General features: G+C 51.3%; 9 protein-coding genes across 9 annotated transcripts; 5 read left to right on the forward strand and 4 right to left on the reverse strand.

The window, feature by feature from the left end:
* Nucleotides 1-107: 107 nt before the first annotated feature.
* Nucleotides 108-1,907, forward strand: NCS54_00493100 (Hypothetical protein; the record flags this gene model as incomplete). The annotated part of the gene is made up of 3 exons (XM_053150450.1): nt 108-476; nt 526-927; nt 978-1,907. The coding sequence occupies 3 exons, from the start codon at nt 108-110 to the stop codon at nt 1,905-1,907; spliced, it is 1,701 nt and encodes a 566-aa protein (XP_053006425.1).
* Nucleotides 1,908-2,247: 340 nt separating this feature from the next.
* Nucleotides 2,248-4,868, reverse strand: NCS54_00493200 (Hypothetical protein; the record flags this gene model as incomplete). Its single annotated transcript, XM_053150451.1, has 3 exons — nt 2,248-3,186; nt 3,611-4,476; nt 4,526-4,868. The coding sequence occupies 3 exons, from the start codon at nt 4,866-4,868 to the stop codon at nt 2,248-2,250; spliced, it is 2,148 nt and encodes a 715-aa protein (XP_053006426.1).
* Nucleotides 4,869-5,255: 387 nt separating this feature from the next.
* On the reverse strand, nt 5,256-7,605 carry NCS54_00493300 (Hypothetical protein; the record flags this gene model as incomplete). The annotated part of the gene is made up of 6 exons (XM_053150452.1): nt 5,256-6,323; nt 6,373-7,143; nt 7,198-7,209; nt 7,258-7,432; nt 7,482-7,508; nt 7,568-7,605. The coding sequence occupies 6 exons, from the start codon at nt 7,603-7,605 to the stop codon at nt 5,256-5,258; spliced, it is 2,091 nt and encodes a 696-aa protein (XP_053006427.1).
* Nucleotides 7,606-9,713: 2,108 nt separating this feature from the next.
* NCS54_00493400 (Hypothetical protein) lies at nt 9,714-11,220 on the forward strand (the record flags this gene model as incomplete). The annotated part of the gene is made up of 5 exons (XM_053150453.1): nt 9,714-9,878; nt 9,927-10,159; nt 10,215-10,354; nt 10,410-10,618; nt 10,675-11,220. 5 exons carry the CDS (start codon nt 9,714-9,716, stop codon nt 11,218-11,220), a joined length of 1,293 nt encoding a protein of 430 aa, XP_053006428.1.
* A 274-nt stretch (nt 11,221-11,494) lies between these two features.
* Nucleotides 11,495-12,651, reverse strand: NCS54_00493500 (Hypothetical protein; the record flags this gene model as incomplete). Its single annotated transcript, XM_053150454.1, has 5 exons — nt 11,495-11,654; nt 11,716-12,123; nt 12,174-12,234; nt 12,284-12,521; nt 12,595-12,651. 5 exons carry the CDS (start codon nt 12,649-12,651, stop codon nt 11,495-11,497), a joined length of 924 nt encoding a protein of 307 aa, XP_053006429.1.
* A 973-nt stretch (nt 12,652-13,624) lies between these two features.
* On the forward strand, nt 13,625-14,290 carry NCS54_00493600 (Hypothetical protein; the record flags this gene model as incomplete). The annotated part of the gene is made up of 1 exon (XM_053150455.1): nt 13,625-14,290. One exon carries the CDS (start codon nt 13,625-13,627, stop codon nt 14,288-14,290), a length of 666 nt encoding a protein of 221 aa, XP_053006430.1.
* An 810-nt stretch (nt 14,291-15,100) lies between these two features.
* NCS54_00493700 (Zn(2)-C6 fungal-type domain-containing protein) lies at nt 15,101-16,754 on the reverse strand (the record flags this gene model as incomplete). The annotated part of the gene is made up of 4 exons (XM_053150456.1): nt 16,689-16,754; nt 16,131-16,640; nt 15,939-16,082; nt 15,101-15,892 (listed from the first exon to the last, which is right to left on the reverse strand). Exons 1-4 carry the CDS (start codon nt 16,746-16,748, stop codon nt 15,101-15,103), a joined length of 1,506 nt encoding a protein of 501 aa, XP_053006431.1. The 5' UTR covers nt 16,749-16,754.
* A 432-nt stretch (nt 16,755-17,186) lies between these two features.
* NCS54_00493800 (Carboxylic ester hydrolase) lies at nt 17,187-18,935 on the forward strand (the record flags this gene model as incomplete). The annotated part of the gene is made up of 3 exons (XM_053150457.1): nt 17,187-17,318; nt 17,365-17,820; nt 17,871-18,935. 3 exons carry the CDS (start codon nt 17,187-17,189, stop codon nt 18,933-18,935), a joined length of 1,653 nt encoding a protein of 550 aa, XP_053006432.1.
* Nucleotides 18,936-19,660: 725 nt separating this feature from the next.
* NCS54_00493900 (Helo-like-N domain-containing protein) lies at nt 19,661-20,545 on the forward strand (the record flags this gene model as incomplete). Its single annotated transcript, XM_053150458.1, has 1 exon — nt 19,661-20,545. The coding sequence occupies one exon, from the start codon at nt 19,661-19,663 to the stop codon at nt 20,543-20,545; it is 885 nt and encodes a 294-aa protein (XP_053006433.1).
* Nucleotides 20,546-22,787: the final 2,242 nt, after the last annotated feature.

Below are 22,787 nucleotides of genomic sequence, written 5' to 3' on the forward strand. Positions count from 1 at the left end.
CTTTGGCATAAATCCTACGGTAGGGAGGTATAAAGAGGTCTTTTGGAATCAGGCTGCGAGGAAAAAGCTGAATCTGTTCTTTTTCTTCAATTCTCTCAACCGAAGCCATGACGACTGCTGTACCTACAAACATCAACCCTTGGTCCGTCTCGGCTCCCTACGAGAACAGCACCTACGATCTCCAGAATGTCATCTCGCGCAAGTGGGTCAACAGTCCTAATATCCGAGGTACTCTGGATATCCTGCAGAGCTGTGTCTTGACCCTTGTTGCCTGCATATACACTGCGTTGCACCTCGATGTCCCGACAAAGACGAAGTGGCATCGGATCTTGATTTCAAAGGTCAAGTGGTCTCTGATCACGCTTTTTGCACCAGAGATTGTTTTGTACATGGCTGCAGATCAGTTGGTTGAGGCTTGGAAACTTAGAAAGGAGCTGAGGAAGTTGAGGGAGGCGCAACTAAGCCCTCCCAAGGACGTTTGTATCCCTGTTTAACCTCCTGCCTTGGGATACTAACATGCTCTAGTTTGATATTGATCTCACGTACGCCTTTTTTATCGTCATGGGAGGTGTTCGTATCGATGTCAAGGACCTGCTTTCCTGGCCGGACATTGATGACTCGTCACGGTGGGGAGTTGGTTCTCTCCCTCGCGAGGATGTGGAAGGCCGCGGAACAACAGTCCGAGTTAGCGGTACAACAGTTCTTTGGCTTGCCGGCCAAGGCCATTGGGTCAAGATCCCTCGGGCCAAGATCACAGACAAGAGCAAGGCAGACACTTTCCAGAAAATCCTCGTTCTTATACAGGTCTCCTGGATGATTATGCAATGCATTGCTCGTTGGATGTACAAGTTGCCCTTAACTCTGTTGGAAATCCATACGATGGTTCATGTCGTATGTGCGATGATTCTCTATGGCTTTTGGTTCAAGGTATGCCCAACCTTTCCTGATAATAGGATTACGTGGCTAATCCGAGATAGAAACCGCTCAATGTCCAAGACCCCGAGGTCATTAGGCCTGACGTTGAGGGATTCGACGGTGAAATTGCACTGCTTCTTCAGCGCCAGTTCTACACCACCATCTCGGCAAACTTGTCTCTTTTGGACCCTAGAGAGCCGCTCCCTGACGATTCTGAGATACCGTTACGCTACATCGAGCTCGGACCCGATGAAAAAATGTCGGTGGGCGATGTTCTCCCTAACGGGCTGGCGCTCTACACCGTCCCCGAGGCCCCTGATGAAGACGCTCCCGAAGACGCCCTTGCTGTTCTTCCGGAAGAAGACCCCAATCTCGAGATACTGATATCATACGAGTTTATGAACCGCTGGCAAGCCATCCTGAATACTTTTGGCGACAAAAGAAGCTATGGCATCATGGAATGCACTGACTTCATTGACGAGGCCAGCAAGACCAACGATGGTATCGACATTTTCATGTGGAAGCTCCGGAGCATGCCATTCAGCGAAGGCAAGAGAAACCTCGACATTGACTTTACAACCTTTAGTGGAATGTCAGCCAAGGACCTCAACGAGGAGCTAGAGGATTTCTTTTCATGGTACGGCGGTCTTTTAGGTCTCGCGGTGGTGCTGTCGGCTTTGTACGGCGGTATACATCTCTCTGCATGGAACTGGGTGTTCCCAACCTCTTGGGAGGGTCTGGTGTGGAAGTTTGCATGTTTTCTTATTGCTGCTGTGCTGCCGCTGTACCACATCTTTAACAAGATCCGTGCTAGTTACTTGGATGGACTGGATGGGTGGGAGACTGCGATGCATGTGGTGTTGTCGTTGACGCTGGTTATTTACATGTTGGCGAGGATTTACATCATTTTTGAGGCTTTTGCGAGTTTGAGGCATGTTCCTATTGGGGTATATATGGCGCCTGTGTGGGTGCAGATGTTTCCTCATTTCTAGGCTCTGCCTCTGTACTCCCAGGGATACGGCTGGGGACTGTTTGTATGCGGGGGATATGGACACCGTGGTAGGCTTAAGGGAAGAATAGGGGGATCAGGAACTTCATGTCGCTGTCTGGGAAAGCCTTTGCGAATAGAGGTTGGGCTCGTTTATACTGACTTGGGCTATGTGAGTTTGGTCTGCGCTAGACTTGGGTTAATATTGATTCCTTTCATTTTGGGGCGCAGCAAGAAGAATATGGCCTTGAATGGTCTTTGATCGAGTTGAGACATCAACTTTGGCCATGCTTGCTATCTATCTAACCCGGCGTCTATTGCATTGCTTACATGCTCACCTTCATCTATTCCTTGCGTTCTGCCCATTCATCATCACCTCTCTTCCATGTCTTCAAAAACGTCTCCGCTAAGGGCTTCCAGATCCTCCACGGCAACTCATGACCAACATCCTCAAACAAGACATATTCAGCCTTTTCAATCTCCCTCGCCAAAGTCTCTCCATGCTCCACCCCAAAGATCTGATCATTGGCAGCCTGAATCACGGTAGCCGGACACTTGATTTGGTTGAGCGGCTTGATTCCAGGCCAGTGGCCGAAAGATGCGGCGCCGTGGTTTGCATTCTTGCTGTACAGCGTGCCTCCGCGCATGTCTCTTTCCACGATACGGGCGATGCGAGCCTCGAATTGTTGTCTCTCCCCTGGTGAGGGTGTTTTAGTTGTGAGGCCGTTGTAAAGGATGATTCCATTCCTGATGTGCGTCTCCCTCCCGTCTCCGAAGCCAGCGATTGTTGGCTGGAGTCCGAGGTTGAGCACATCTTTGACGGGTAGTTCCTCGCTCGGGCCGGGGGACGTGTACAGCAAAGTTAGGCTCCTGACTTGTTGGGGTTTGCGTGCGGCGACCAGGGTCGCGATGCCCCCTCCCATACTGGCCCCGACGACGTGATATCCCTTCGTGTTTAGTCCGAGGTGATCAGCTAGACCCTCGACGTCGTCGGCCATATCAGATATGGTGTACCCGCCAGGAACAGGAAACTCGGTCGATAGTCCTGTATCGCGATGGTCATAACGGATAATAAAGTGTCGACTGCCCTCGGGGCTGAACAGAGGGATGAGTTCATCACACCAATCGAGCATGGACCCTGCATGGCCCGCAATGAGAATGACGGCCGAGTCTTCTGGGTCTCCAAAGGTTTGGTAGCAGATGCGAACTCTGCGCTTGGCAGGGAGAGTGACGAAGAGTTCTGGAGAGGCGTTCATTTTCTTGGCAGTCTTGGTAGTGGCGTCCTATGTGTCGTTGTTGCTTGTGGGTTGTTCATACAGCGGTGTTGTTGATATGATTGTTGTTAGTGCTGACATGTCGGACCTGATGCAACCAACCCCATTCTTTCGATTACTGATTATTAAGAACCCTGGCCAATCTTTGAGCAAGATTCGAAACGAAAGTGGGAGACCGCAATGTGAGTGGGATGAATCCTAGTTGCTACGGCACCACTGCTCTGGCTAGACTCACATACCGAGGTAGTTGCGTGAAAACCCAACCCTCACCTCATAGCCCATCCCCTGGCTAGTCCACTAACCACAGAGCTACATGCCGCAGCTAAGAACAAACTCAGCTCGCTTGTCTGCCTTCAAACCATGTAGCAAACTTCTTATGCCCCTGCTGTCGAGCTAGCCCCCCCGCATCAAGATTGGACAAGCAATCCTTAACCTCCGGTTTAGCCCCGTGCTCCAAAAGCAACCCTGCCATCTCCTTGTCTCCACGCCAACCCGCTGCCATGAGTGGGTTAAAGAAATCCCACGGATCGCCAGGAGCTCCGAAGCTCCGCATGTCGGCGACCCAGGGGCGGTCGATCCTGGCGTCGAGGTCCAATCTTGGAATCTCCTCTAGCACCAGTCGTACGAGGTCGAGACGATGCTGGTCACTGAGTGTCTTGGACTCGATGATTGGGACAAGCAAGCCCCCTGTATGGGAAGGGTAGAAGAACCTGTGGCTCGAAATCATGCTACCAGGCACCTTTTCGAAGTATCGACGGCCGATCTCGACATCTGGGCAGTTTAGGATGAATGACGCGACTTGAGACAGAGATGGGAAGAACTTTCTGGCAACCAGGATAGAGTGGAATTCACCCAAGGCTGGAGAGATGTACTCGATGGCCCAGGGATCGCTGCCAGCGCGTGTATGGCCGAGCGATGTCATTGCTGCTGCAACATTTTCGTCAGGGTCATGAATCCAGGGAGAGTTCAACAGGAGCGTCCAGATCTGTATCTCGATGGCGACATTTTCGGGACTCTTGGGAGAGTGTTGGGCTGTATTGGACCACGACTCGGTACGCGCTTCGATTGCGTAGAAAGGGAGACGGTCAAAACTGGACTCTGCTGGGGGTTGAACCGTGTGGACTAGATGCTCGAGAAGTTTGACGTGGCGTCTGCAGTAACAGATGACCAGGAGGAGGTCTGCAGCCTCGGGTGAGAGAGAGGATGGATCCAGGCCCTCCTCGCGCGCGCGTGTCTGGAATTCGTCGGGGTCATCTAGGTTCCAAGCTAGGGAAGCAAGTGCTCGCAGACATTTCCATTCTATAAGCTGTCAGTGCTTCATTCATTCACATGATTCTAGAATACTCACCTTTGTCCTCGAAAGGAGTGAAGGAAGGAGACCACATCAACGCCCTGACAGATCCCGCAAAAATGTCCGAAGTAGTCAGAGGCCACAAATCATTCTCGGGCCACAGCTCCATAGACAAGACATCAAACTTGTGCTTTGCCTGGGACGACTTTCTCAGATGCGCAAGTACACCGTCGAGATACTCGTCTAGGGTGATTCGACCGACGGCGAACTTGGCGGCGAGGTGGATGAAGCAGGTTTCGCTTTTATCTTTGAGCTCTTTCTTGAGCACGTCAATGCAGGCGGTTTGGTATTCCCAGCCGATTCTAGGCTCAGAGCCGTCTGTTGAGGCGAGTACCTGCATGTTGACGACTTATAAAGGTGTAAAGTGAGTGAAAAGAATTGCTGTTGCTGGTTGGTCATGGCCAGGGTGAAACAGTATCAACTGTAGGTTATATAGTTCAACAAAAAAAAGAGGTAGCCCAAAATTCGAGCGAGATTTATTCTGCCTTGTAAAACTCCTTCTTGGCACTGTGGGCTATGAACTCGCCGCGCCGCACAAGGCACCCTTGACAACCCCTGATGACGCTGCTGATTGGCCAAGTTACGCTGAGCCCTCAGGCACCATGTTATCAATCAGATAGGTTGAACAGATCTCGAGATCATGCCTTGTTGTTTAGTATGAGGTAAATTGGTTTATTCTAGTTCTTTCTATTTGTCTTCGCTTTTATCCTCGTCAAATCCGCCCTCCTCAGCGCAAAGGGATGGCACCATTTCCGTTGACTCCGTTGGTGTGATCCTTCAAGACAAGAAAGCCCTCAAAGTACTTGGATAGATCATCAAAGTCCTCCAACTCACCGATCCAGCCAACATATTGATCAGGTCGTACAGCCACGACACAGCCTCGCTTCTTGTCAACACCATAGTTCTTGTAAGCATCGCCGTAGCCCTCGTGGTAGCTCTCATCGTCGACGTGCACCTTCTCGTAGTCCCAGCCAACCTGCTCGTCGTATGGGTGAAGGATGTCTGGGAAGTCGCGGAGAAGCTCAGCCTCTTGACGCTTGGAGGAGTGGATGGTAAGAACCTCGATGACACTGTCGATCTTGGCTCCAGCGGGTGTGATGCGGTGGAGGAAGCTGTTGGGGTTGTCGAGCTGTGCGCAGAAGGCGTCAACGCGGGCCTTTTGTGAAGCATCAAGGATGTCTCCGGCAAAGAGGACAATGCGGAAACGTCCATCAGCCTTGAGGCGTTCCTGGAAATGATAAGGGCGCGCGCATGCCTGGTTGAGCACCTTGAAGCTGTTGAAGCGCATGCCAACAGGGATACCGGTGGCAAGAGCCTGCTTCTTGGCAAAGCTATCCTCAGTGACGGGAACACCAGGCGGCAAGACGACCTTGACGCCGTCGGCTTGGGCAAGAGGATCACCAGCCTTGACTACAAGGTTGCTAGGGCCGTAGTTGACTGACAGACCGGAAGCAAACATGTTGCCCTTGAGGAAAGCATCCTTGAAGACCCCCATGCTGACGCCCTCCTCGTCCATGACGTCCTTGGCTGGGCGGCCAGAGAATAGACGGCTAAACCGCTGGTCAAACTCAATTAGGTCCTGAGCGACGCGACGACGCTCGCTCTGGTACGTCTTGAGAATGCTAGGCTTGGCGATGCCCTTTGCGACAAGCGCGACCTTCCAGCCGAGGTTGTAAGAGTCTTGCATGGAGACGTTCATGCCTTGGCCGGCCTTGGGAGAGTGGGTATGGACGGCGTCGCCAGCGAGGAAGACACGCTCATGGGCGTCAAAGCCAGTACCGACACGCTGGCCAATCTAGACATTGTTAGCAATGGTGCAATGCGACATGAGTTGAAGGTTGTACCTGGTAAGCTGTCCACCAGTCGCAGTACTCATAGTCAAGCTTATAAGGCTGGATAATCTTCTGAGCAGCCTTGAAGATCAAGTCAGGGCTAATCTTGGATCGATCGGCGCGACCAGAAGCATCAGGTGTAACCTCCTTGAGCTGGATATACAGACGAACAAGTTTGTTCTCTCGAGGAATGATCATGAGACTGCCATTCTCTGCAGAGTGAATAGCGCATCGCATGCGGATATCGGGAAAGTCGGTCTTGGGGATGATGTCCATGACACCCCAGATAAAGTCTGTAGCCTCACCTTGAAGCTCGAGGCCGGTCTGTTGACGAACCCAGCTGCGTGCGCCGTCGCAGCCAAGAACGTACTTGGCATGGACGATCTCGCAGTCGGCGTCTCGCTCCTGGGCCTTTTGGAGAAGCTTCAGGTCCTCATTCTCATCGTTGAAAACAAGGTTACTTCGGAAAAGACCATCAGAAGCCTTGGTCTTGCTAGCAGTAGCCTGCTGAGCAGGCGTAGCCTCCTCCTCAGTCAAGTGTCGTAGCTTGACGGTGACGGGGTAGGCGTCGACGTCGTCCACCTTGGACTCGTCGATGTGTAGTGACTCGGGGAGGATGGCTCGCTCGACCTTGATGGCGTCGTTGGAGAACTTCTTGATGTTGTCGAGGAAGAAGCGCTCGATGCGGCCTTGGTGGAGGACGATCTGCTGGAAGCGGGAGAGGCCGACGATGGTGTCGGGAATGCGGTCGGAGCGACGGATGACGCCGTCTGAGCCGGGGTTCTAGGGCACGGTTAGTATCGTGACGGGTTGGTAATGGGAGCGTTGTCTACGCACCCACATGCAGATCTATCAACTGTTAGCAAGATGTCAAGATAGGAATGGCAGAGATAGTACCTCAATCATGTGGTTGGCCTCCTTCCAGGCCCGATCGCCAAAACCCAAGCTATCAAAGATCTCAAGACTCCGACATTGAAGACCATCAGCCTGACCACAGAAGATCTTGGCGTTTCTCTTGTCGACAATACGAGCCTTGACACCACAATGCGCCATCCACGCAGCGGCCATCAGCCTGGACCGTCAGTCAAATTGAGGCCATCACATGTGAAGTAGGGACATACCCAGCAGGGCCGGCACCAACAATCAGTCTGCATGCACCGGTCAGTATGTGATATGCAGTCAATATGCAGGAACAGTCACTGCTTACACGTCGACATTGGATTCAGGAACCTGTCCATTGGCCATCTTGTCGTTTGTCTAGGTGGGTAATGCAAAATCTCGCCTTTCTTTTCGAACGCTGTATACAACAACACAAAAATTAGAACAAACAATGTGCAGAGATGAGCTCAATCAACGTACGAAGGAGGGGAGTAACATAGCTATCATTAGAGTTTGGTCCAAAACAAAGAGATAAGGGGAGCGCATTGTGTTATTTCCACCTCAACCAACGCTGCCTTGCAACGGCCCTCGAATAGTATCGCGTACCGAACTTTTGACCCGCCACCGGGTTTGCGACGAACGTTTGGGGCCCCTGCCGAGTTGCATCGGCTGTCAAGAGAGGGAAACGTCTAGTCCTTAAGAGGTGAAGTTACCCCCTGATCGCCAAGTGTCGCTGCCTTCTTTTGTCGAGTGCATCTTGGAGGCCCGCCCGATGCTCCCTTGTCTCGGGACATGGGGGCTCTGGAATTCCGGGGGCAACAAGACATGGACATGTTGGGAATTACGTACTGCCAATAGGCGAGGTCCCGGTTTCATCCCCAGCACTCGAAGATCCTTGACAGCCCGTAAATTAGGGTTCCCAACGTCGACCCCGGAAATAGCCATGATCGACAGTTTCCTCCCCTAGTTTTCTCACGGCGGAATGCGACGCGGGCACAACGGTCAACGGTGCCGGACACTACCCGGCTGAGCTAGCAGGGGACCCCTTCTAGAATAGAGGCTCTGTTAAGCAGATCACTTTCGTATCTAGATAAGCGTGCGGGAAAAACGAAAGCCGTCGAGGATACGCTGCGATGCTACACTGCTGGTTACCTTGTGGATGATCAAAACGACTGTCACATTTTGAACCTTGAGGCCCCCCTTGGCGTCGCATTGCTTGATTCTCCAACGCTTGGCTTCTTGTGCCCAGAGGTGTCAAACCACGTTGAGAGACAGAAGTTCTTACATTGGTGATTGTCGCTGCGCCACTTCATCTCTGTTACGCCTTAAGCGACGTTGAGCATTCCAATCTCGTTATGTACCCGATGATCACCGTCCCCAGAGTCTTCACGAGCCACCAGAAGGCCCCGTACGTAAGCTAAGCTTAGCTCCCTGCCGGCCCCCACGGCAGTTTGTCCCCTGTCAAGTCAGCACAAAACCACCTCCGTGTCCGCCTCCCGCGGCAATGATGTACGAAACGTGCCAAACGGTTACGCAGTTAGCGGCGGAACCGTCGCCGCAGAGTCCCTAAACGATGCTGCATTTTCACCGTTCCACTGTCACATCGTGCAGACGCGAAGCCTCTTGGCGATGTATCAGCAATTGGTAAGGTCGCATGGCTTTTCAAAAGACGGATTTACCGCGAGAGTTTTCAGGGATCGGGGACAGGACGGAAACTCCACTGCATGCATCAACGACAACGACATGCCTGCCTGGTAGCACATGCAGCTGAGGCCCTCTTGAGAGCAAGCTCCACTATATTGCAGGAGATGGCATCAATCCCAGCGTGATGGTTACGACCCTGTGTTTGCTGAGGTTACCAGGAGCTGTGCCCAGCTTTCCAGCTCGGCGTTTCGGCAGCGGATGAGCCAGGGACAGGCACCCACAGGTTCGTTCGTACCCTGCTGCTTTGAGCGATCGAGATTTCTGCAGGAATTGTTTTAATTAATCGTCGGCTTCTACCCGTGAAGAAGCAGCATTGAACAAAGCAATAACGATCTCGTAATGCAGTCTGCAGGAGTAACAGGGACATCCATACTTGATATCTTATACCATCCAAAGAAACTTCCCAAACACGGCTAGGCAACCGACCAAGTTTCCGCATCGTCGGCCGACGAAGGTTCCGGAAAACGGGGACTGTAACATCGTCATACATCTTTGATTCGCGTTTCCCCTTGATCGACGTTGAGCCCCTGAATCGGCAGTCGATAGCACCAAGACTGAAGGCTGGACTCTTTGTTTCTTTTTGTTGTTGGTTTCTATCTTTCTCTTTCTATTTATACTTGGCCAACTCCGAAGGTTCCGCTGCGTTTTACCCGAAGGAGGGCGTCTAATCGATTACACGCTTCTTCAACGACCAACACAGTTCTTCGCTTGACCCCCATGTCGATTCGCCTGGACGCCTGCATCTGACGGAAACGCGACAACAGCCCGCGATGGCTACGCCCGAGGAGCAACAAGCTGCCGCCAACTCTTTCATTCAGGAAGTATGGGGTCTTCAAGGTGTGGCGTACCTGGTTGTGGGCCTGCGGTATTACAGCCAGTTCACGTCTTTTGGTCGGCGTCTACAGTGGGATGATATCCTGATGCTCTTGGCAACTGTAAGTGGGATGCGTCAGGTTGAGACATGGCATCTAACAATTGTTCAGATCACCTACACGGCCGAATCAGTTGCCGCGTACTATGTCGTGGCGTACTGGAAAGCGCTTGCAAATAATGGCATAACACCCGAGCAAAGAGAAGCGTTACGAAGGAACCCCGATAGTCCGGAATGGGAGTTACGTATCAACGGATCCAAGACACATGTCATTGGTCTGATTTTATACATGACACTTCTATGGCTCTTGAAGGGTTACTGGATTGTTTACTACAACCGCTTGACGTGAGTTAGCACCCTTCGCGTTGTGATAGACCGCCAAGTGATCTGATGTGTGTAGTGAAGGTGTTAGCTCGGCGAAGCGAGTCGCCTACTGGGGTGCCTACATCGTGCCCATCACCTATGTGTCCTGCCTCCTGGTTGCGTTCCTCAAGTGCATACCGTTCGAAAAGCAATGGCAGATTGATCCAGAGCCTCCGAGTATGTAAACCTGTCACATGAGAGTTGCCAAGTTTCTCTAACAAGCATCTTCTAGACTCTTGCATGCCTGCCATCACCTACATTCAGACCATCTACGTCATGGCCATGAACACGATCACAGACTTTTATCTCATGGCTATTCCCCTTCCCATGGTATGGAGAGCCAGGATGCCTTGGAGGAAGAAGCTTGTCATCATGGTCATGTTCAGCGGTGCTTTCCTTGAGATGGCCTTTGGTATCCTTCGGGCTGTTTCCATCCTCACGGTATGTGCCAATCCAACTCTACGAAGGTGCAACTGTCGAGCTAACAGTTCTTACAGAAAGGAAACACTGACCCCGCCCAGTCTGGCTACTGGTCGGTTCGTGAATCCTTTGTCAGTTTCGTCCTCACCAACATGCCCATGGTCTACCCCCTTGTCAAGAGGTTCATCGAGAAGAGCGTCAGCAGCTCCAAGGGCAACAGTCGACCAGGTCTCGGCGACAGCCAAGGATACCGGCTGGAAAGCTTCAAGAACAAGTCAGCCTCTCGACCACGACCAGACGAGAGGGATCTGGGCGATACAGTCTGGGGTTCCAAGGAACACATCGTCGCCACCGAGACCATCGACAAGGGGCAATCGAGTGGAGACGACGCGTCACTGCCAGGCTCGGACAAGGCACCCAATTCTTACAATACTCGTATGAGGGGCACTACAACGGCCGGGGCTATCGGCGGTAATTCTTCTGCTGTCGCTTCATTTGGAGGCGCCAAGAATTGGAGGCATGGTGCTAAGGCAGGAGATCAAATCATTGTAACCAATGAGTATACTGTGAGAGTTGACGAAGAGGCAGCCAGTGGAACACCGGGTCGCTATGCTGGCCGCTGAGTGCGAGTGAAGAGAGTGTTTGAGCTATATCTGTTTCTCTTGAGAAAATGAATGGAGTTTGGCATTGGGAATGTATTATAGAGCCTGTATTCACAAAACTATCGAACATAATTAGAAGCTTAGAGGCACCACACAGTTGAGTAAATTGCACGGGTATTGAACTCATTGGAGATCTAAAAAAGCACAGAAAATATTGAACAATATCCAACCACGCCCGATCTACCCTGTCACCCATAAACACCATAGAATCCTGTGCAATTCCCAAGTCGTTCATCTAGGTCGAATAATCCGCAGGATCATAAGGCTTGGACATAGGGATACCCTCCTCCCGAGACATCTCGACAGTTGGGACATTGTAATACGTCTTTGGCAAACGATTGAAGACAAAGCCGGGGTGGGCGAGGCAAAGAGAGAATATGGCGGCAACAATGAGGCTGAGTTGAAAACAGTAATTAGCACGCGATAAGCACCAAGAGACAATGAAAAGGCACGTACACTCCCTCAAGTCCGATAAAGAGGCCCTCATGCTTGATTGACTCTCCACTGTAGCCTTCTTTTAACTCGTCGGCACGGAAGATGCAACGAGCAAGTGTGGTCAAGACCGCCAAGGCGAGGAAGCCAAAGAACAGCTTGTCTCTCGCTCCAAGTTGCTTGGACTTGCTGGAGTTGAGGTACCGGAACATGTAGTCGGCAAACAGGACACTGAATACGACCAACATAATGACTTGCAGGATGAGTCCCGCCATGGCGATTTTGACACCAACTTGACTGCTCCCAGATGAAGATGCCGATAGACCGCCGCCGGCGCCCTGGAGGACGAGGGAGAGTATGTCGAAGGGGACGAATATCCAAGCAAAGAACTTTGTTGGGAAACGAGCTAGACTGGGGGAGTAATGTTCGATGCTGTTCCTGTTTAGTTTTACCAAGGCTACTAATGTGGTAAAATAACTGACCTCTGCCCAAGTGTCACGTAGATTGCCGCACAATAAAACACAGGCGCCTGAGTGATACAGACTGTTCCGTGTTAGCTAGCACTTCTTACGTGAGACTCTTGGCTACGTACTGATCTGTGTAATGAATGCCCCAAAGCTCCACGGGTTCTTGTACAACAGAATGCGCGCGATGTAACCGACGACCTCGTGGGTGCAGCTCAAGATCATGCACCACATGAACCACGGAGTCTTCCATCTAAGACCGAGATACCCGTGAACAAGGGTACCTAGGGTGAAGAGTGCTGCGAAAGTGACATTGGCTGGGAGGGAGGGTCGATAACTGTAGACGCTCATTTCGATGGTGCAAAGCTGTTAAACACATTGTTAGACATAGGTAGTTCATAAAGCTCGGCAGTGTGCCGTGCTGGTTGATGGAGCTCACCTCAAAAGTGCAATTGGCGTTAGGTCCAAAGGTGACCAAGTTACTGTCGTTCGACATGATGGCGATTGTTGGTAGTGAAGTAAAAGGATGCGTCGAGGGGGGAGATGTTCAGACAGGAGGCTTGATAGTGAGAGAAATAAAGAGGCAAAATAACTGCGAGTTAGTGAGTGAGTGAGTGTGCAATGATGAGGTTGACGAAAAGTGAAGTCTGAGGATGTGCAAGGAAGGGCAGCGAGTTAATATATGAGTCCCATTTTCACACTGCTTCTAATAATACATCGAGGCCTCTGCCACAATCGCGCTTTTGTTTACGGCTGACGAAGTCTAAGATCTGCCTCTAAATTGCGCCTTGCAGGATCTTTGAAACGCATTAAAAGTTGTCAACCAGGACGCCCATCCGGTGTAGCGAATGAGAAGACTCCTGGAAATGTCAACCTCAACGGTCAGTCCGTATGCAATCAGCATAAGGTGGCAACAACCCATCAGAAACATTCAGCCCCGACGTTACTCAATCCACGCGAATATGCATCGATTAGCCAACCTGTGCTTGTGGCTGCTGACGCCGCGATAACTCAAATGCTGTGGGTCCCGCCGCGACAGGTCAACGTTGCGAGCTGACCAGTCAGCTTTCACCTCAATACCGGTTTTACTTCCCCACTAGAGATTTTGCGGGACTCCTGGCACCAGGTGGGTGAGACTCAGCCCTGCGGATTAAGGTATGAGACACATGGTAATAGATGCGGGTTGACAAATAGGATGGTTTGACTAGAGATGAAGCTCGGCATCACCCTGGAGGCAGTGTTGAGAATAAGCTATTGGTAAGATTGAGCTGGTTTCAGGGCTCGGTAACTGTAATCGGACTACCTTTTCTGTTGTTCAACTCGCAGTGAATCTACAAAATTGCCAGTATAAAACTGGCCGTGTATCTCATCTACAAAGCTTGATAGTCCATTCTTTCACGTTGCATCACATCCAAGACACAAAAGCCACTTTCGTTACTTCAACTACCACTCACTCCCCAAACACCAAAATGCGTCTTCGATCAGTTGCCTCTGTCCTCTTTGCTTCGGCATTTGCACAAGGCGCCCTCCACCCCAACGAACCTCGCGACCTGGTCAACGCCAACGGCATCAAACCTCGTCAGACAGCCGACAGCGCAGAGTGTGCCACCATCTTCGAACCCCTCGTCACCGGTCTGCCGTCTCTGCCCCCCGACTTCATCTCCTTCTGGAGTGATAACAACCCTCAGACCAAGGGCTGTCTTGCCCAGCCCCCTCCGTCCCTGACGTCTCAGTTCGCGAGCGTCTACGACGACTTCGGTTCATGGATTTCGTCCAACGAAGGCGTCTTTTCTAGCATCGCTTCCAAGTGCCCCCAGTACAATTTTAATGGGGGTGCTTTTGCCAAGAGGGCGGATTTCCCTGAGGTTTATACTCAGCTACCTCCTGAGGCGGCGTCTTGGCTCAAGTTTGCCACTGCTTCGGGTATACCTCCTGAGTGGGCTGCGTACGGCTCATATTCTCCCTGTCCAGCCTCAGCTACCACTTCGACTGCTGAACCGACTGCAACTCCTGTCGAAACCGGAAGCATCTCGACTCCATCACCGGTTTTGGTCAACGCAGGAGATCGCAACAAGGCCCGCTCCCTTTACTTTGCGGTTGTTTCTGGGATGGTCGGAGCGGCTGTCGCCATGTGAGGGGCTTGGAGGTGCTGCGGTGATGGATTCTTTTCCAGGAAGGCAATTATCATTCGTGTAACCCCCGTCTGGCAATTTTTCAGATATTTTGATTCGTCAATGGTGGAAGAAGGTCTCTGTGTCAACAGACGTCTAATAATCTCTTGCATGCTTCTATCATTCTCTGCTCGCCCGTGAACTAATGTTAACAGCCTGGCGATGTTAGATCCAAGGTGATAACGTTCTCTGTTTCGTCAACTGGGCCTCGAGAACTCTCCGAACCCGAAAGGCGTATTGTGTGATACGAATCTCCTCGGAAGCTTGCTGCTATTTTTGCACCCAAGACTTTCCTCGGCTTTGTCCAGTTCCCGCCCTCGTATTCCAGCGACGATCTAACAATTGTAACCCAACCTTCATGAGGAAAGAGATTGGTTTCTTTGGAATCAGCCCTGTATTACAGTCATCTTAGCGTACTCCCGTCATGGTTAGCCATGCGAGCTATCCAATCAGCATCACCCCTCCATGGTCATCCCCGACTTATTCCCAACATCCTTGCTCGCTCTTGTGATATCGCCCGCTAACAACTGCCGATTGGCGCCAGCAACGTTGGCTAAGAGTACTGAATTCCAAATGAAGGATCATCAAAACCATATGCTAAAGCACTGTGCAGACAGCTGGTGTCAGGAAACGATGCCATGCGCACCAGTAGCCACCAATTGATCCTTGCCACACGAGACTAGCTTGCTGAAAGGGAAATAGTCTATTAGTACTATGTTAAGAAATTCACTATCCATGACACAATCTCAATTATTCACCCTGTACCCCCAAGGCTCAGTTAGGGTGCCATGTCCCCAAGAAGAAGGTGTCATTATGCGAAAATGACAGCTCCCGCTCCTCCAGCATGGTTGCCATGGACATGGCCAACCGAAGTCCCATCTGCAGACCCATCTGTCTAATCGTCTTTGCCACCCACTGTCTCTGCTCTTTGGGTGTAGTCCTCAACATGGCAGAGAAGAACAGAGGCCACAGAAGCAGCCATCCCCTTGGAGTGGCGACATCGTCCGAGTAGGTGAACTGTCTGACGCCCCCGGCTTCCCTGTCACCTGGTTGGTGGCCGAGATGGTACGCAACGCTGTGGCAAATGCCATTTGCCATGTCGACGAGCACTTTCCCCGAGCTCTGCAAATTGGCTTTTTGATCTTCTGTGCCGTACTTGAGTGTCGCGGTAATTATGGACTCGTGGATGAGCAGCCGAATGTTGCGGTAGCTGTTCCAAACACAAGCAACCCACGGATCATCATACATGTCGTATTGTTGATCGTACCCACTGGAAGGCGTCCCACCAGGCCCGATAGAGCGGTAAGATTTGTAAGACCAACTGGGAGGTAGTGACCGGGCCCATTCATTTAGCATTTCGTCGATGGGGAGTAGACGCGCCGCCACTGTCTCAGGATCCTTGATGTCTTGGTACTTGAGCTCAGCCCTAGCTCTAGCAAGAATCTCATTCATCTCCGCGAAGCGGTTTGCTGGCTCAAGTCCCTTGATGTCCATGCACTCTGCCCACTTGGACCACTTTTTCAGTGCGTAGGGAATGGGTTCTTGCAGCTGATGGCTAGTCATGACCTGTAAGGGGTGAGCATATGCAGGGACCATGAGATGAGTGGCTTACAATGATGCGACGCATCTGGACGAAGAGCTTCAGGGAGGCCTCGCTTTTGAACTGGCCTGGCCCCCGCATCTCGATGCATTGTGCTGCGGCGATGGTGTGCTGGCTGAAGGACTGCATGGAACTGACATCGGCAGATGCAATAGTCTGCCTTTCGGTCAGCTATGGTTTCGCAGGGAGGTGTATCAGACTCACCTCGAACATCCCCATGAGCATGACTGCGGCCAGGGTTTGATCCGATACCCGTTCGACAGGATCTTGCAGGGCATCGCGCAGCTGTCGAATAGCTTTGCCGTACATCCGAAACGCCTCGGATCGCCATGCAGGAGCATTACCAGCGTTGGACAAAGCTGCAAGGCCCGCAGCTGCCGTAATGGTGCTAAGCACCCCAAACGAAGACGTCTCATTTCGCAAGAGACTGGGGAGGTATTCATGATTGCCTCTAAGGGGTGCAGAGCTGGATGCACCATTAATAGTGAGGACATACTGCTGGATGAAGAAATTGGTCGCCTGGTCTGTGGTTGATGGAGAGACACTCCTTGTTCTTTCTCCGAGGACAGAAACGGCATTCGGAGCAACGGGCTTATTCTTCTTCTGCACAATTCCCGTCTGGTTGCGAAAGTTGACATCTGCCTCCGATGGAAAGCCTGGACACTTCCACCCAGATTTCGTGCACTGAGAACATGCCGGCGAGAGCAAATCGCACTGTAACTCAACATTAGCCTTTTTTCACGATGTGTCGAATTGTCTCACCTTAATCTTCCTCTTCTTGCACGTCGCGCACGCTCTACTTGGTTTCCCCGTATTGACCATCTTGCCTTAATCTTTACCCCGACACTTGTGCAAAGGTGGCATGAAGCCGGTACATATGTAGTTTCGCACGTAATCAGTAGTTCATGCGAGTTGTCCAATCAGAAAGGGTTTTTGCTATTTGTTTTCAGCTGCTGACGGGGCTAACATGATCCCTGCCGCCACTTTTGTTCGGCATTGTCCGAAGAGCATCACCATTCGGCTATTTAGACGGTGAATTTGGAATGACCGCAGTTCTTCAAATCCTGTAGTTCCAAATGTTACCTTGACTTACCATGATCCCTGCATGATGGTAGTTTCTCTGATAGGTTCCCTCAGTAGATCCGAGGATATAAGGCTGATGCAGCGCCCTTTGGTAGCTGTTTGACTTGACTGGATCACTTCACACTCTTTAAGCTTCTCCTGTTTGACCAGACTTGATACCCCGCGTTATTGGTCAAAATGAGGCCTTTGTTTCCCCTTCTAGTGCTCGTTAGCAGTGTGGCGGCCGCCCCGTCAAAGTCGTGTGCAACCCCCACGTCACTTCCCACCATCGACCTCGGATATGAGATTCACCAGGCCATTTCTTTCAACGTACGTATCTGTGACAGCTCAATGCTCCCGACTAACAGTAGTCCAGGAAACCGGCCAGTACTACAACTTCTCCAATATTCGATACGCCAGGCCTCCCACTGGCGAGCTTCGGTTCGCCGCACCCCAACCACCAGTGAAGAACCGCAAAGCCATCCAGAAGGGTGACATCGGCTCGTCATGCCCGCAAGCATTAGCCGAGTGGTACGCCTGCAACTTGGCTTTACAAAAACAAGTGATCAAATCACCCAGTGAATGCAGCAAGCATCTCATCCCTCCGCCTGATCCCTTAGAGAGGGAAGACTGCCTCTTCTTGGATGTCATTGCTCCTCGTGCGGTCTTCGATGAGCCTTCGAACAAGATTCCGGTAATGGTTTGGGTCTATGGTGGTGGCTATGCATTTGGTCGAAAGGGACTTGATGGCGATCCGTCTGGGTTGATTGAGCGGAGCAAGGAGGTTGATCCTGATGGTCGTGGTGTGATTTTCGTCACCTTTAACTATCGAGTATGTCTCAGTTTGTGTAACGGTCAGAACAAAACTGACAAGGGTTTTAGGGCGGAGCATTCGGCTTCTTGTCTGGCCCCAATGTTAGGGCAAACGGCACCGCCAATGTCGGACTGCTCGATCAACGCCTGGCATTGGAATGGGTACAAGACAACATCCATCTCTTTGGTGGCGACAAGGACCGCGTGACAGTCTTTGGTCAGTCTGCGGGAGGTGGCTCTATCATGCACCAAATCACCGCATATGGAGGTCTTCGTGGCCGAGTCCCTTTCCAACAAGCCATCATACAATCCCCTGGAATCCCTCTCCTCCCTGGCAACAAGCAGCAGGATGATCTATTCCAAGATTTCCTCGGCAGATTGAACGTCTCAACCATCCAGGAAGCTCGCCAGCTTCCTTACGAAGCTTTATACAAGGCCAACGCCGACATGGTAGCCATCTCTCCCCAAGGCACATTCACCTGGGCACCTGGTCCCGACGGATCATTTGTCCCAGCTCTCCCAGGCACTCTTCTTGCCCAAGGTAGTTTTGATAAGTCTGTCAAGATCATGACTGCGTTCAACCACAACGAGACCGAGTACTTCACCAGCCGGGACAACGTCAACAATACCGTCTTTGTCGATAACCTCAAGGCCACGTTCCCGGGCGCTCAGAAGTCCGTCATCGACTATATCTCCAAGAAACTTTACCCACCTGTTTTCGACAGAAGCCAGCCATACAAGGATTTCTTCACCCGCGCCAAGCTGTCCTTGGCCGAAGCCGGCTTCGTGTGCAACACGCACTACCTACAAAAGGCCTTCAGTCGCCTCGGTTCCACCTACGGCTATAAGTTTAGCGTCCCACCTTCTTTCCATGGCCTCGACGTGTTCTTCACCTTTTTCAACGGACCGAGCGAAGTTGTTCCCGCTTCTGCAGGCCCTCTTGCTTTGATGCTTCAGCGATATCTCGTATCCTTTGCCCTCACTGGTAAGCCTAACGCTCAGCCCGAGCTTGACATGCCAGTGTACGGCCCAAAGAGTCAGTTGCTTCAGTTCACTGACAGTGGCCTTGATATTATCCCGGACCCCAGCAACAACGACAGATGTGAGTGGTGGCAAAAGGCGCTGTACTTCTAAGGGTTCCTTTCATGCCCAGGACGAGGGATTCCGATTCTCTTTCGATGATTTGTCGGTAATTGTAATTCCTGAAACGTTGGATGTGGTGGGTGTGCTTGATGATACAGTGTTGCATAGCCCCCAAGTTACACATTCCCCTTCTTGTCGGTTACCTTACAGACTCTGGGTCTAAGACTCATATGATTACTGGTTTTTGGGGTAGTAGTTCCCATCCTCATTGCCCTTTCTGTAGACAGCATGTATTATTTATTCATCCAATAATCCTACCACTAGTTACCTGCCACAAGAGCCCGGCTCCCTGGGGACGAAGAATGAGAACCCCCAATCGCTGTGTCAACATGGATCTTCAGCCTAGTAGGCGAATAGTCTAACGATTGGGTAGAGCATCATTGTTAAGGCTTAAGGTACCCAATGCCATTGAGGCCCTGAGAGGGCGTGTTCTCTTTTGGTACATGTTCTAACCTCCTTGACAGTCAGCAAATCAAAGGCAAGCGCCTCTGGGGGCTGAGTGTGTCAACCTTGCGGGGCTTTGCTGCAGGTCTTGGGAAAAGTACAATCAATGTCACAACCAGGCTGAGCCAACACACTGATGAGTAAACGGAGCCCGACCTGATTTCGCCCTCCCCGAATTCATTCAACCCGCCCTCTTGACGCCCCCACGACTTCTCTGGGCAAGCCTACTTGTTGCTACGAACCGCCCAGTCAAGGGGTCGATTGCGACCGTCATGGACCCCCTGAGCACCGGTGCAAGCGTCGTCACCTTTCTCGGGCTCGCCTTTTCGGTTACCAAGACCGTTCACGATGCCCTTTCTACCATACAGGATGGGCCGCAAGTCATTCAGCATCTCAGGGAAGAGTTTTCGCAGCTGAGAGGTATCCTGGAGCGATTGTCACAAATATCGATGAGCGCGATCGACGCAGCAGAGCTTGATGGCTTAGCAAGAAAATGCAATGATGACGTGGCCGGCTTCGAAATGAGGCTGCGTCGGCTCGATACTTCTGGGGCTGATGGCCGCAGAGGCAGGCTCTGGCGGAAGCTGAAGTTGTGCTTCACGGAGAGGGACTTGGAACAGATGCGACACGCCGTTCGAGGCCACGTCCAATTGCTCACCATCCGGTTGAATCTTTTACAGGTTCAGCAGGGCTCTTTTTCAGCGGCACAGTCAACCGAAATTCTCAATCTTCTCCAGAAACTGAGAGAAGATGTGGCTACCCTTCACCAAGTTAATCCCGCCCAGACCGCTGCCGGCGACCCAACGGCTCCAGGAATAGTCGAGTTGGACATGGCAGAGGACGTCCGTTGTGCCGACTCGGACCTTGCCGACAGCATTACGCGACTGATGCATCTGTTGGAGAAGAAGCCATGCGTCGTTGACTCGGACGACGCAGAAGAGCTCGTGGGTGACGTAGAGCGCCTTTTACACTCTGTTCAAGATGAAGCATCGACAGGAATGGCTTCAGGGCTAGCTTTTGGTTCCAACGTTTCTCACAATGACGGAATCTCAAAAGACTTGAAACTGATGAGAAGCGTGATATTGTCCGCTCCATCAATCAACGTCAACCGAAATGGTATTTCCCCTCAATTTGGTACAAATCTTGGAGCGTACTAATGAGCAATAGGTCCGCTGGGTTTAGTTAAGGCTATGTCACGAGGAACCATAATTCACCATGAACGGAAGCGGAAGATCATCGACATTGGTGACGGAGTTGTGACACTGACTTCTACTGAACGGCGATGCAGACACCCTGGGGATTCCATGAGCCGCCAAACTCGTCACAGAAGAGATTTTGCGGCCAAACTTGTCTTCGAACCCAAGAACACAAACAGGATGCTCACGATTTCCGTCAATCAAGGACAAGTGGTATATGACAGCTTCACCAGTATTCTTCCGCAAATAACAGTCAACAGCATCCTCCCCCCAGAGTCACTGGTGTTTCGTATCGCCGCGAGTGGGTCGATTCAAGAGCTGGTGTCTCTGGTGGCCGATGGCAAAGCCAGCCTCCATGACCATGACACGTACGGTCAGTCGTTATTGCACGTGAGTAACCCTGTACCCCCATGGGGGAACCCTTTCAGCATCATTCGGCTTGAATTAAAATATGCCATTAAGTATTCGATAATCAACTTCCCGATGTGCAAGTTCCTTATCGAGCAGGGGCTAGATGTAAACGAACACTCTGCACACGGCGGGTATGTTCTTCAGAGTATCTTGGTCGGTTTTTTATTGAATATTAACCAAGTTCTCAACTAGAACGCCCCTATACGCGGCAAGCCTTGCCCCGGAGATGTTTCGAGCGTTGCTGGGCGCTGGAGCAGACCCAACTATCGAGGGAGATACTAGATTCGGGAGTGTTCTCTGGAGGACCAGCCTCAGAAGGGATTCAACCGTAAGGAGAGTCTCAATAAGTCTACCGTAATTGGGCTAATAGGAAACACTTATAGGCTGAGGTTCTACTCCGAGAAATGTACACAATCAGCCCCTATGTCCAATACGCGGACCGAGAGACACTGGATGACAACCTATTCCTTAACTGCTGCAGGATACTTTTCAGATCCAACTTCGCTGATGCCCAAGTACAAACTACTTTTCAGAAACTGTCAATTCTTCTCGACCATGGCTATAGTATCAATACCAGGTGGGAAGACGGCACAAATTGCTTAAGCCAGGCCTTTCTGTCCTTCAAGAGTCGGGGATGCTTTGAGAAACGGGCATATGTTCAAGCTCGCAAGGCCGTCTTGACATATCTGGTGAATCGCAGAGCGGATATCAACTCGACCGACAACAAAGGGAGGTGTGTTTCCGACTTTGCGTACAGCCGAGTCTTCTGCACGCCATGTTCCGAATCCTTCGTACCCTATATGGGAGATCTTTGGGACTCTGTTTTGGATGAGTGCGGCTATGAAATATTGCAATTTAGAAGGCTTCGCCCCCGGCGAGCAAGGTACACGGGCATATATACTCGCCAAGCATTCGAGCAGCTCTGGGAGGGCAAGGAACATCGATGCCCTTACTGGAATGACGCGCCATGGCCGGAATTCTCACCTGAAGACGTTCCAGTCCCAAAAACTTGGGCTTTCTTGGACCAGAATGGGAAAGTGTGTGAGCAGTGTCAATTCTGCTTCGAGAGTCACTTTGAACAAAGAGGATTCACATGTGGGAAATGTGGATTTTGCACCTCGGTTCTTGGCTGCCAGTGCGCTCAGGGCGGTGATAATCGACACAGAATGAACTGCTTACGGCCACTCCGACGAGAAATTCGATGGGATCAGGGGCAAAATCGATATTTCTACCTTGATGACGATCGTTCAGCGCACGGTGTATTAGATGACAACGCATCATGTGGTAGAGCAGTTATGGACGACGAAATTTGTTCTATTGGTACACATCCAGAGAGAAATGGCCGAGAGGACCAGCAGTTAAATACAATCCTCCAAGGAGATGAGCATCGGCATTCGGACGATTTGTCATCCAGTCCGTCGCCGTTATCCGAGCTTGCAATGGAGAGCTTGTCATCACAGGGCGAACTCTTTGAGAACCCCTGGGAGTGAGAGTAAAAGAGCAGGAATGGCTATTGATTTCTCAGATAGCTCGAGAGCCGAACCAAACCAGCCGCCTATACACCAAGCAAAAGAGCCTGTGAGGTCAAGCGGAACATATTAACCGGAACAAATCAATACATGATGGCATCAAATCCCGATGGCAAAACACTGTAAATCTCAAAACATGGTGAAGAGAGCACGAGAAGACACCTGTCTTTAGCCCATGACTCTTGCCAGAACATCCGCTGTCCTGTGCGCCTCCTAGCAAATGTGAAAGGCCTTGTCCTCCATTTCAACATGCGTAAGCTCTC

Source organism: Fusarium falciforme, chromosome 4 (assembly GCF_026873545.1).
Source record: "Fusarium falciforme chromosome 4, complete sequence".
NCBI classification, from domain to species: domain Eukaryota; kingdom Fungi; phylum Ascomycota; class Sordariomycetes; order Hypocreales; family Nectriaceae; genus Fusarium; species Fusarium falciforme.